This window comes from Oncorhynchus mykiss, chromosome 12, assembly GCF_057628025.1.
Source record: "Oncorhynchus mykiss isolate SJ-2025 chromosome 12, ASM5762802v1, whole genome shotgun sequence".
Lineage (NCBI taxonomy): Eukaryota > Metazoa > Chordata > Actinopteri > Salmoniformes > Salmonidae > Oncorhynchus > Oncorhynchus mykiss.
The window spans coordinates 72,720,138-72,732,860 of NC_143033.1; the positions used below are offsets into that span (position 1 = coordinate 72,720,138).

A 12,723-nucleotide genomic window follows, 5' to 3' on the forward strand; every position below is an offset into this window, starting at 1 on the left:
ATTCCCTATGTAGTGAACTACTTTCGACTAGGGCCCATAGTGTGCACTATATAGGCATTAGTGTGCCATCTGAGACGCAGCCCATCTCAGTGCTGTAAGATGGGTCGGATGACCCCTGACCTCTCACCTTTGGGGCTGATCTTGCGGACTTCCTCCACGTAGTCCCGTGTACGGTAGTCAATGCAGTGCGTGACTCCGCCCTGGCTGATGGTCTCGTGCTTACTGGCCGACGCCGTCCCGAACACGGTCACGTCCTTCACTGTCTGACACAGCTGGGTGGCCGCGATGCCCACCCCACCTGGAGAGAGAGAGAGAGAGTTTGTTAGGAGAAAACGTAGAGACAGTCGATGTTGCAGGATATACGTCCTGGCCTGTTATAACATAACAGAGACTAAAGCTCCCAACATGTCATACACATAAGCCCTTGTAGATTACATTTCTCAATTGATGCTTTTTTTGTGTGTTATTTCCCATGTAGAATTGTTTTTGTTGATACATTATTATTGTTGCTCCAAAATGTTGTTCATTTACAGTGAACATCGCAATTTGCGACCGTGGCAACCACCCATTCACGCCAGTAAAGCAGAGAGAGAGAGAGAGGATAAGGAGACAAAGACGGGTGGTTAAGATGAGCTGGAGCTCAGACTTGTGTATGTGTCCCTTAATTTTCTACCTCGTTGTTTCTCTAAACAGGGTAGCTAAGGGGAGGAAGTATAATACCGAATAAACTCTATCCGAGCTTCACTAATCATTACCTCAAGAGAGATACTCACTCAGGGAGACACCTCCAACTCAATTCAACTCAGCTGATATAAATATGTCTTGAGGCACCCATAAATCCCATTAAATGTGATTTGTTTTGTTTACTGTGACAGGCCAGGTCAGTCAGTAAGAGGCTGGCTGTGTGTGTGTGTGTGTGTGGCTCAGGGGTAAGCATGGAGAGCATTAAACACACATCACATTACCTCCTACCCGCCGCCCTGGGCAAAAAGGAACACCCACAACTCGACGTAGAGGCACACAAACATCCACAACTAGAGAAAGTAGCCATTGTACGTCAGATGACAATGGTTGACTTTAGCTTCATGCAAGATGACCTGACTAAGAATCTAGGGTAATTTGGGGTATTTGTTTTGGCTATGGGAGCGCATGTGTGACACGGGGTCAAGGAAACAAGAAAACATCGTTTCGTAACTGTGCCAGTTGAAACAAAACCTTCTCATATAGGGAATAAATCTTTGAAACGATGAACAACGCATTGTCTGTGATGACCTTTGTAGACAAAGTGGCAGCTGTGTGAGAGCATTGCTTTCTGTAGGTGTAACTTACATCAGCATGGCTGTTTGATGTAGTATCGGTGTGTGTATGATTCGCTGTTTCTGAACATACTGTATGTGTGTATGTGTGTGTGTGTGTGTGTGTCTGTGTATGTCTTAAGCCAGGTCTCAATAGGTTACTGTGAAGTAGTGGGACAGAACAGAGAGGACAGAGGGAGGCTGACTGGATGGACTGAACATGGCCCGTAAAGGTCACTCATGCCGGACCAAGTTAAGACCGCGTTTTATCTGAGGCCAGAGCCAATAGAGCAACGTAAAACAGAGCGTTCACAACATGGACATTTTACATTCAAACAGAGCGTTCACAATATGGGCATTTTACATTCAAACAGAGCGTTCACAATATGGGCATTTTACATTCAAACAGAGCGTTCACAACATGGACATTTTACATTCAAACAGAGCGTTCACAACATGGACATTTTACATTCAAACAGAGCGTTCACAACATGGGCATTTTACATTCAAACAGAGCGTTCACAACATGGGCATTTTACATTCAAACAGAGCGTTCACAACATGGACATTTCACATTCAAACAGAGCGTTCACAACATGGACATTTCACATTCAAACAGAGCGTTCACAACATGGACATTTTACATTCAAACAGAGCGTTCACAACATGGGCATTTTACATTCAAACAGAGCGTTCACAACATGGACATTTTACATTCAAACAGAGCGTTCACAACATGGACATTTTACATTCAAACAGAGCGTTCACAACATGGACATTTTACATTCAAACAGAGCGTTCACAACATGGACATTTTACATTCTAACAGAGCATTAACAACATGGCCATTTTACATTCAAACAGAGCGTTCACAACATGGACATTTTACATCCTAACAGAGCATTAACAACATGGGCATTTTACATTCAAACAGACGCCTGTCTCAAGCATATTTAAACTGCTGTGGTTGACTGTGGTTATCATCAGCAACACGTTGGGATGGGAGTTGTGGTCCACCGTCTTGGTCATACTCACTCACACACCATGAGCTTGAGAAGACAGAGACAAAAGGAACCAAGGAGAAGGTATATTTGAATCTATTGCAGTCGCTGGTTGCTACGTCGTACAGGCTGACCTCCTCTCTCTACTTTGACACTTACAAAGAAAATAAAACTAGAACGAGACCAATTCCCTCCTGGCTCTGCTCTGAAGAGACCTTGAGCCAATGGGAACTCAATAGGCATTTCTCACTGTATTCAAGCCTGGCAAGGAGAAAGAGAGAAGGTCTGCTTCCCAAATGACACTGTATGCTTCCCAAATGACACTGTAGTGCACTAGTTTTGATCAGGGCTAATATGGCTTTGGTCAAAAGTAGTGCACTGTGTAGGGAAGAGGGCATAATTTCCTAGGAACGCGAAGCATTTCGCCACGCTCGCATTAACATCTGCTAACCATGTTTATGTGACAAATACAAATTTGATTTGAAACGCAATCAAAAACTTAATGAAATAACAAGAGCAACGGTGTTGCTGTTGGATGGCAGTGTCAGTGAGTCAGCCTGCCTCCAAACAGCTAGAACTATCTCCCCCTGTCGTTCTGTCCTCAGAGTGAAACCAAGTTTGTGTTGCCAGGGAAACCCAGGCCAAATTGGCGGCGACGACTGAGCAAAGGAGCCATTTTGTTTCATTGGCTGTTTTTCCTCCAGGCAAAACAGGAGGCATTTGGTGGCAATCAGAAGCTCATCCAGGGGTATTATGTGACAGATCAGTCAGTAACACCCACACGATCACCACATAACGACTTACCTAGAGCCAGCAGAGAGTAGACGAGTGTGTACGTTGGTGTGAAGGTTTGAGAGATTGCTTACCTTGAAGAATGCCCCCCCCAAAAGGAAAGCCACATGGACTTCTGCTCACACATCTACTTTGATATGGCAAGCTAGTAATGTGTATGGTCAATATGAAGTGTTTAAGCTGTCGGGGTAGGACAGAGTTTTGATATTTAGAGTTGGTGCCTGTCACACTGTCCCACTCATCCACCTGTGTTAGAAAGGGAGGAAGGGGCACCTGTTTCTGTCTGGATCCCCCTGAGAACCACAGATCCAGGGCCTGCCTGCCCGTCTTGTGAATGATCCGCCATCACAAGACCCAGATCAGCACTGCCAAGAGCCCCCCCCCCCCCCCCCCCCAAAAAAAAAATACAGACCCACAGAGAGAGAGATAAGCTGAGGTAGGAGGGAGTCTGCAGACAGGAACAGTCTGGATGAAAAGTCTGTTCATATCCGCTAATCTTCACTAATATGTGCTCAAATTAAACAGTTAACCCATCGGTAACCCATTGTTTTGGTTCACATTGCTCTCTTGGTATTTCTCACTAAATTCTCACAAATTCCTTGTCACCTTCTCCCTCTCTCCAGTCAGTGCCCCCTTTTCATCGCTCTCTCATCTGCTGTGCATGTGGACCTCTTTCCAGTCCTGGTCTTTCCTTGTTTTCTTCCCTTCATTCTCCTGGCAAAGTGACGCGAGGTCGTCCCCTGAACACTAACCCGTTGCCTGAACACTAAACCATTGTCTGTGCAAAGATGGCAACTTAAGCAAATTCCCGCGCCTAATTCCATTCGTTCTGCTTGGGATTCAATTGAATAGGTTTCACTGAGAAAATGACAGGGCCGTCAAAAGCGTTGTTTTCCCCTCTCTGTCTCTCGTTAACTGACCAGGGTGTGTAGGGAGGAACAGCATACACAGTGGACTCTTTACACACACACACACACACACACACACACACACACACACACACACACACACACACACACACACACACACACACACACACACACACACACGCACACGCACACGCACACGCACACACACACACATTTTGGCACCAAATCCACTCTAGGTCTCAATAACATGCTCTTCTAGAGTGAAGAGGAATGTTGTCCTAAACACTGTGGAGTTCACATTACTATGTAGTCCAGTATGATGTGTGTGTCCACGCCCAGAGTTCAACGTGAGGAGAGGGTGGGGCCACTAAATGTTGTTGATATTTCCCAAAGGGAAGGAGGATACGCAAACCTCCTACTACTGTACATACTTGCACCATAGTACAGTCAGTGCACACAGGCACTTTCTCACAGTCATCCACACACTGACCACATTCGTGTGAACGGTGCTTAAGAGGTAAGCTTAAGAGCAACGCAAACATAGAGAGCTCGTCTTCTTAGAATAACTCAAACGGAGAAGCTAACTCACCTCAGACCGTGCTTACTGTCAATTCTAACCTAAAAAGGCTAGGTTGTGGTTATAGGTGTGGGCCCTATGGTGCTAGCAATGATAACACTAGCTAGCACACGTGCTAATGCTAATCACGTGTGAGATGTGAGGCCGCTCATGTCACGTCAGGGTTCCATGCGCTCTGCCCCATGTCATTCTCTGTGTCTCCACTCTCCAAGCTTACCCTCTCCCACACCCTATCATTAGCCTGTGGTGCCTGTGGCTGACAAAGAATGGCACAAAACCATAAACTCAAGAATCCTTCGTTACCAAAGGGACGGTGAACAAGATCAACAAGTCGGACATGATTGAGCAATGTTTCTTGCTCTGTTGTGCAAATCCTACATGAGGCTTACATGAGTGTGTGAGCATAGAAGGGCATTGGGTGTGTGTCTGTGTCTGCTATAAGGAGAGATGACTCTGTGTTACATAACATAGTGTTTTCCCCTTGCTCTGTGGAGCTGTGAACTCGCTGAGTGTTTTAGTATGCTTTCTCGTATGGTAGGTTCCTCTCTGTACCACGTATAGGATGCACATTTTTGGTGACTGGGTGAGTGAATTCAAAACACATCCTGTGTGAGAAGGCAGAACCGACGATTTCCTGAGTGAGAATTCACACAATGCTAACGCACACAGAGACACTAGCACACACATACACTCATTGTACACACAAACACAAACAGGCATGTTCTCATAAAAGCCACTGATAACCATGCACAAACAAACACATTGTAGAAAAATAAATACCAACTCAAATGTACAGACAGACACACCTGTGTGTGTGTGTGTGTGTGTGTGTGTGTGTGTGTGTGTGTGTGTGTGTGTGTGTGTGTGTGTGTGTGACCTTCTGTGGGTGGGTGGAGGGGCTTAAGCTGAATGGGGTCATAAGGCAAGGGTTGTGAGTGAGAGCGTATTCTGATTGGAGGGTGGGTTGGAGGTTGGAGCGGAGCAGAGGCTGCATGCCCTGGTTTTCCTGTGCTATCAGTGCAGCTGATCTGCGTCTGGGTATGATGCCAGCCAGCCAGCTAGGCTCAGAGAACAAACACAACCAGGACTCTCCTCTCCAACACAGCCCTTATTAGCATTCATTGAACTAGGGTAAGACCTACAGCACGGGGTAGTCAGACAGTGGGGAGTCATTGTAGACTGCTAAAGGATATGCTGAAATAGAGACGTGATTTGTCTGAAATTGTAGGATAAACTAACAAAGTGATATTCTGTCTGTCTCTCATATTGAGTGATATCTTACATTCTTAGAAAAGGTGCTTTCTAGAACCTAAAACGTTTCGGTTGTCCACATAGGAGAACTCTTTGAAGAACCCTTTTTGGTTCCATGTAGAAACCTTGCAACAGAGGGTTCTACCTGGACCCAAAAAGGGTTGTACCTGGACCCAAAAAGGGTTCTCCTGTGGGGAAAGCTGAATTACCCTTCTGGGACCCTTTTTCTAAGAGTGTAGAGTGAGCAGGTAACATCAACATCTCTGTCACCTCTATCTCTTCTCTTCCATTATCGTCTTCACTCAATCTCCTTTCTTTTTCTTTCTGTCTTTCTGTCTTTCTGTCTTTCCCTCCTCTCCTCTCCTCTCCTCTCCTCTCCTCTCCTCTCCTCTCCTCTCCTCTCCTCTCCTCTCCTCTGTCTGTTGATACAGGGTAGTGTTAGTCAGACCCTCTGGCCCAGACCCAGTCAAGTGTGTATGTATGTGTGTGCACGCACGTGTGTGTTAGTGTGTGTGTGTGTGTGTGTATTATTGGGCGTGGTGGCATGCAGGGCTGCTGGCCAGACCTAATCCATAAACACAGGGTCCAGTTCAGGGAGAGGTCGCAGGAAAAGGCTCTTGGCTGGGTACAGTGAACCCCCCCCCAAACACGTCCAAATGTCACTGCACTCCTTCCCTTGCCCTGTCCCTCTGGAGAAAACAAAGGGGGGAATGTATGCACTCTCCCCGATGACGAGGTATCGAGCACTGATACGCCATGGTCATGAGGAACCTCCCCGGTCGGGGTCATGCGGAGGGGGGAGGAGGGGAGGTGGAGGATGCAGATGTGCGAGTCCAGCGGACAGAGAGGGCGGGATGGTAGGAGAACAACATGCCATTGTTTGGGGAGAGGGGACGGGAACGGCCGGCCCACAGGCCCACGAGAGAGAGAGGCAGCTGGGGTCAGTCAACGATTCCCGGGTTCACACACAGCCATGACACTGACACACCAGGGGTACCTCTTTATCTCTCTCTCTCTCTCTCTCTCTCTGAGTCTCTGTACTAAACTCTATGACAGAGGTACGGTTGAGGTTTACCTTTGAATTTGGTCTCCTTAGCTGAGGTCTCTTCTCTTGGGTACGAGGACAGAGAAGGCCTATGTTAATAATCTCCAGAGAGCTAAAACATTGACAGTGGCAATTATGCTGGAGAGGACATACAGTATCTTTCCTTGTCATGAGGTGGGTGGGGGGTGGTGCTGCTGCAGGCAATGAGCTAGACACCTCTCTGCCTGGGTCCTCACAGTGGGAGCCAACAAGTTAGCAGCCTGTGGAAAACACCAGACAGCACCACCATAGAGCCACATAGAGCCATAGACAGAGCTCTAGTAGTTTCTCATTCACCAGCATGGCTCTACGGCACCACAGGCCGATAAGAGGGAAGAAACCGAGTAACATTGATGAAGAGACTGATGACAGCCGAAGCAGAAGATTGCTCAACAAACAATGACTCTATGGTCAACACGATAAGAAGCTGGCTGTTGATCTATATATTGATTTACTGCCAGTAAAAATGACAGACAATTGAATCATATCTGTCTGGACATGCCCTGAGATTGGATATGAGAAATGGCTCCTTGTGTCCTCATGCAGTACCACCCACTGTTTTAATATACTATAGCTGTACAAACGGAGTCACTGAATCTTATTAAAAAGCTGTCTGTGTTCACTATTAAAGACATGCATCCGGACACACTGAAGTTCTGTACATACGTGTAAAACTGTAGGTTAGAGATAAGATTCAAATAGCTGGTTGTGTTTTTAATCTCACCGGTGGAAGAGCAAGACAGGCAACCACTGACACACAACCACACTAATATAAAAACACGCACGTACCATTACTGTGGTTGTGGTTGTGCACACACACACGCACACACACACACACACACGCACGCAAGCACGCACACGCACGCACACACACAAACACACACACAGACACACACACACGCACACACACACACGCACAAGCACGCACGAGCACACACACACACACACACACACAGACACACACACACACGCACACGCACGCACGCACGCACGCATGCACAATGTTTGATATCTGACACTAATCTAGAGTTTAAAATCAGAGACGTGCTCTGACAGACTCTTAGGCTGCAGCAACATCATTGCCCAACACCCTCCACCACCATGTGAGGGGGAGGAGGCCACATGACCCAACCAACCAGAGGTGTTAGCTAGGGACTAAACAAGGGTGGATGTGGACTAAGAAGGTCTTCACACTTACTAGAGGTTTGGCAAAAATACCCCCGGCTACATATATGCTGCAATGTAAACTTGCGAACTTGTCACGTCTCCACCGGAGGTAGAGCACGACACTTGCCTGACAGTTGCCCCCTCTAAGAAGGGCAGTGTAAACAGAATTGTCTCGTTAAGCCAACACTCTTACAGTAAACATTTTAATAGCATACCAATGTTTTTGAAACAGCTGAAGTGTACAGACATTTTCCTTATTTTATTTACTTGTTTTATTGAATTTGTACCTGAAATTGTAGTAGCAGCCTGTTACATTCTGAAATTGTCGCCGTAGCTTTATATCTCAACAGTGTATTTTTGTTGTTGTTGCTTGACTGCACTGAGGTCCAGGCAAGAAGCTGTTCCCTAGGAAATGATCAACGTTTTCAGTCGCAATTTGCTTTTACCTCATATAATGACTTCCATGATATTGATAAAATGAAGCCTGGTTTGTTCTAAGGTAACTTTAATATGGTAGTTAGGAGCTCTAAGGCTTACACTATCTAGCTATGGTTCAGCTAATCGTCAGCATATAGTAGCTACAGACAGCATGTTTATATGAGAATGCAGAAATTATTTTGTTTCGCTAGCTTGCTAGCTAATGTTGCCTAGCTAGCTGTGTAGCCTATATTATAATATGAATGACACTGTATGATAACGTTACTGTCTTTTATATTCGTATGGGAGGGGTAAACATTCATTATTGATATGCTAATGTTACTTGAGTTAGCTGTGTTAGCTATTGTTAGCACTTTAATGTGTACATGTCGCGGACATGAGTCGTTCATGGTCACGTGATGAAGTAGCCCCGCCTGCGAACTTCAAAACCAGTGTCTGCCCTCAGCCCAAGAGGGAATTTTCTCTTGGGTTGCAGTCCAAACGCAAAATAGACAGCCCCTGGCCCTACTGTAAACCCTCAGCCCTTGAATGACGTTTTACATCATCACATCCGAGTGTACCTTAAATGTCCCTTGCCCAAGTGAGGGAGAGTGATGATCGGAGAGGCAACGTCCTTGGTGGAAATCTTGAAGTTGAGTTTTAAAACAACCAACCTAAAGCTATTAATGTACCTAGCAAGCTAACATAGCTAGCTAGCTATCCGGTCAGGTAGCGAGCTACAGTTACCCATAGCTGGCTAGCTTGTTTTATAGTTTGGTCATTTATTCCAATACATTCTGAATTCCCCAAAATATGTTTATGAAGCTAGCTACATTTTATAGGCTCCTCACTACGAGACTAAGCCAATTTGAACATCATTCCCATTTGCCAATGCTTAAATCAATGGCATCTATATATTTTTTTGCAAGCTAGCATCATAATTTTGTCTCACATGCCGAAAATGCAGCCATGTTGATGAAATTTGACACTTAAATTTGACACAGTTTGACACATGAATACAGTTTGCATTGAACTGTGGGTCATATCAATCCCACAAGTGATCAAAGTTGTCCACTTGCTCACTCAAGCTAAATCGAGGGCCTAGGGGGCAATGTTAGTGAATTGGACATCCACTTAAGATGGCAATCAAACTGCATCCTGTTTCGACGGGGATTCCCCTGAGGAAAAGTAGCTAGCGCAAGGCCTGATGGGGTAAAAAAGAAAATGTTTGGACTGCAGGCTTGGTCTAATGGTCTAAGATGTTGGTTGATCCTGTGGGAAACCCGTGGTTGTAAGTGCTGAGAAAAGACACATTTTATTCCTATTCTTATGAGTAGAAATAAAAGCTATGCATTAAGCCTCTTTAGTCATAAGAGTCACACCTAGTCGACAGATATTTAGCACACCTCATAAGCTGTCCTAACCCATTAAGAGTTACCAGCAGCTGTTTTGATAATATAAAAATGTAGCGAGTCAGTGGTTCCTGTGCCACATGCAATTGTTTTGGAGTTATTTAAATAATGTTTTGATAATTCTTTATAACCAACCAATAAATAATCTAAATATTCATGCAACAGCATCTCTTGTGTCGTTGACAATGATTTCACGAGGCTTATTTCACATCATATGCTTAAACACTTATAACAAAAAGGCTAATAAATAAACAAATAAATGTTTTATTTTGATTATTTAATTACCTACATTATGTTATTTCATAACATAAATGATAATAACATAAATAATGTTATGTTATTTGTATGCAACATTGTTTGCAACATTATCGGCAAGTGACTTGAGGCCGACTGTGCCAATGCGATTTAGAGTTGTTGAATGGGAGTGACAAGTGCGTTGATATAACGGTAATATTGTAAAAGTTCAGCTTTTAACAACCATTAGAATTGGTTAAAAAAAGGTTATGCATGCCAAAATATAAGGTGAAAATGAAGAGAAGTGATCGTGTCAGGTTAAATTATATCAAACGTTTTCCCATTGTAACATTTGATTTACAGTCACATTCACCGTGGCTGTCTGAAGTGTGCTATAGAGTTAACAACGAGTGGTTATTCCCCATCATTTGCAACAATGTCATTGAGTGTCATTACTATCTTTCCTTTGCGGTTCCTCAAATTGTTGTGATTACCAGCTGAGATAAGCTTGTGAGCAGTGTCTTAACATCATCCTAAAACACTCTGAGCTGGGAGCTATTTTTGGCTTAAAACCGGTTTTATCAGGATTCCTAGGATATTTTCTGAGATGCTTTGTGAATACGGGCCCCAGGTTTATATTCCTCGCGTTACAATGGCGCCCAACGTGGGGCAGTCTCTCAAAGGGGAGGAGGTCAAAGGGGAGGAGGTCAAAGGGGGGTGAACATAGCAGACATGAGTCGGTCATGGTCCCGTGATGAGGTAGCCCCGCCTGCAAACTTCCAAACCAGTGTCTGCCCTGAGTGCCCTCAGTCAAAGAGGGAATTTTGGTCTAAAGGTCTAAGACGTGGGAGACCCTGTTCATATCCCTTGTGTTACATACAGACAACAAAATAAACCCTTTCATTGTCTACACATGCTTGTGGACTGTTGCATTACTCAATATTGTAATATGTTTTAGAAGATAAATTGCTCGGATTGTTGAATACTTTTTGCTTACTAGCAAGTGGCTACTGTGATATTTACGGTCAATTTGAGCGGCGGACCAAGAATGTCACATAGCCAACCACAACAAAAGGGAAGGATGTAATGTGAATTGAGAAGTAGATCCCGTTCCCCACTCCGCTCCTCAGACTCTCCTTCATCTCTCATAGTGGGAATAGGGTTCTAAATGTGTGTACTCAAAAGAAATGCACATGAAAGTAGCACCGCTGCTGCAGCTAGTGTACGTACTGCCTCTACGGTTACAAACACAATAAATTGCCTTCACAAACAGTGAAGAAAATATACATCTATAGGTTGTTTAATGACCCTGAGTGGGTGAGAGATTTCAAAAATAAAGAAAGAATAAGAATAATTCTTCTTCTTCTTCAGGCAATGACGCTGTTGGGCAAATGTTTCTATTATGGATTCAGTAATCCTTTGTTGTTATCCATGTGTCCTTACAGACAGGTGGGAGCCATGAGAAACCAGAGGTCCAGACCTGCGTAGACTGTGTCCGAAACTGAATACAATTCCCTATATAGGTTCTGGTAAAGGGTAGTGCACTATATAGGGATTAGGGTGCCATTCGGGACTACACTACACTCTACCAGACCAAGGGGAACACTTAGTGTTGTACGCCCCCTTCTATGGAAAACATACACTCGTACAGTGCACAAAACCCCAGGCGAACTGAGTTCCACTTTTACATCAAGTCTCCCATGTCCAAATTGATGAATGACATCATCTAAATAATAGGAATGAAAGCAAACACCTGTGAATTCCACGGTGACTTTTAACTGAGTGATTAGCCTGACTCATTAGCCTCTGCTAGCTCTGAAACACACTTGTGGATATTACAGTAGTACGTGAATCTCATACTTCATCTCGTAATGATTGTGTTCCATGTCAAGTGGCACACACACCTGCACTGAGTAGAGTGAAGTGGTTCCTAACATACACAGAAGGATAAATCATCTGTGCTTCTCATAGCCATATCTACCCACATACTGTCCCAAACACAGGGTTGTAGTGCTGCCGGAGTGCGGGAAAGGGAAAGGGGATGCCTAGTCAGTTGCACAACTGAAAGCATTCAACCAAAATGTGTCTTCTGCATTTAACCCAACCCCTCTGAATCAGAGATTTGAGAATACACAGAGCTGGTATATATATATTTCAATATATTCTAAATAAATGAAATTGAATTACCACAAGAATTCCACTAAAAACGATAGAATGACAAACCAAATACTATAAATACAGTTGAAGTCGGAGGTTTGCATACACCTTAGCCAAATACATTTAAACTCACTTTATTTTTTATTTTTTATTTTTTACAATTCCTGACATTTAATCATAGTAAAAATTCCATGTCTTAGGTCAGTTATGATCACCACTTTATTTTAAGAATAAGAAATGTCAGAATAATAGTAGAGAGAATGATTTATTTCAGTTTTTGTCTATTTCATCACATTCCCAGTGGGTCAGAAGTTTACATACGCTCAATTAGTATTTGGTAGCATTGCCTTTAAATTGTTTAACTTGGGTCAAACGTTACGGGTAGCCTTCCACAAGCTTCCCACAATAAGTTGGGTGAATTTTGGCCCATTCCTCCTGACAGAGCTGGTGTAGCTGAGTCAGGTTTG

At 44.1% G+C, this 12,723-nt stretch overlaps 1 protein-coding gene across 1 annotated transcript in view; it reads right to left on the reverse strand.

Annotated features, from left to right (window-relative positions):
* LOC110538156 (NADPH-dependent quinone oxidoreductase VAT1) overlaps positions 1-12,723 on the reverse strand; it is a 42,000-nt gene that overhangs the window by 14,874 nt on the left and 14,403 nt on the right. The window contains exon 3 of the mRNA XM_036938218.2: positions 128-298. Coding sequence (XP_036794113.1) covers positions 128-298 — 171 coding nt within the window. The remainder of the gene's footprint in view (positions 1-127; positions 299-12,723) is intronic.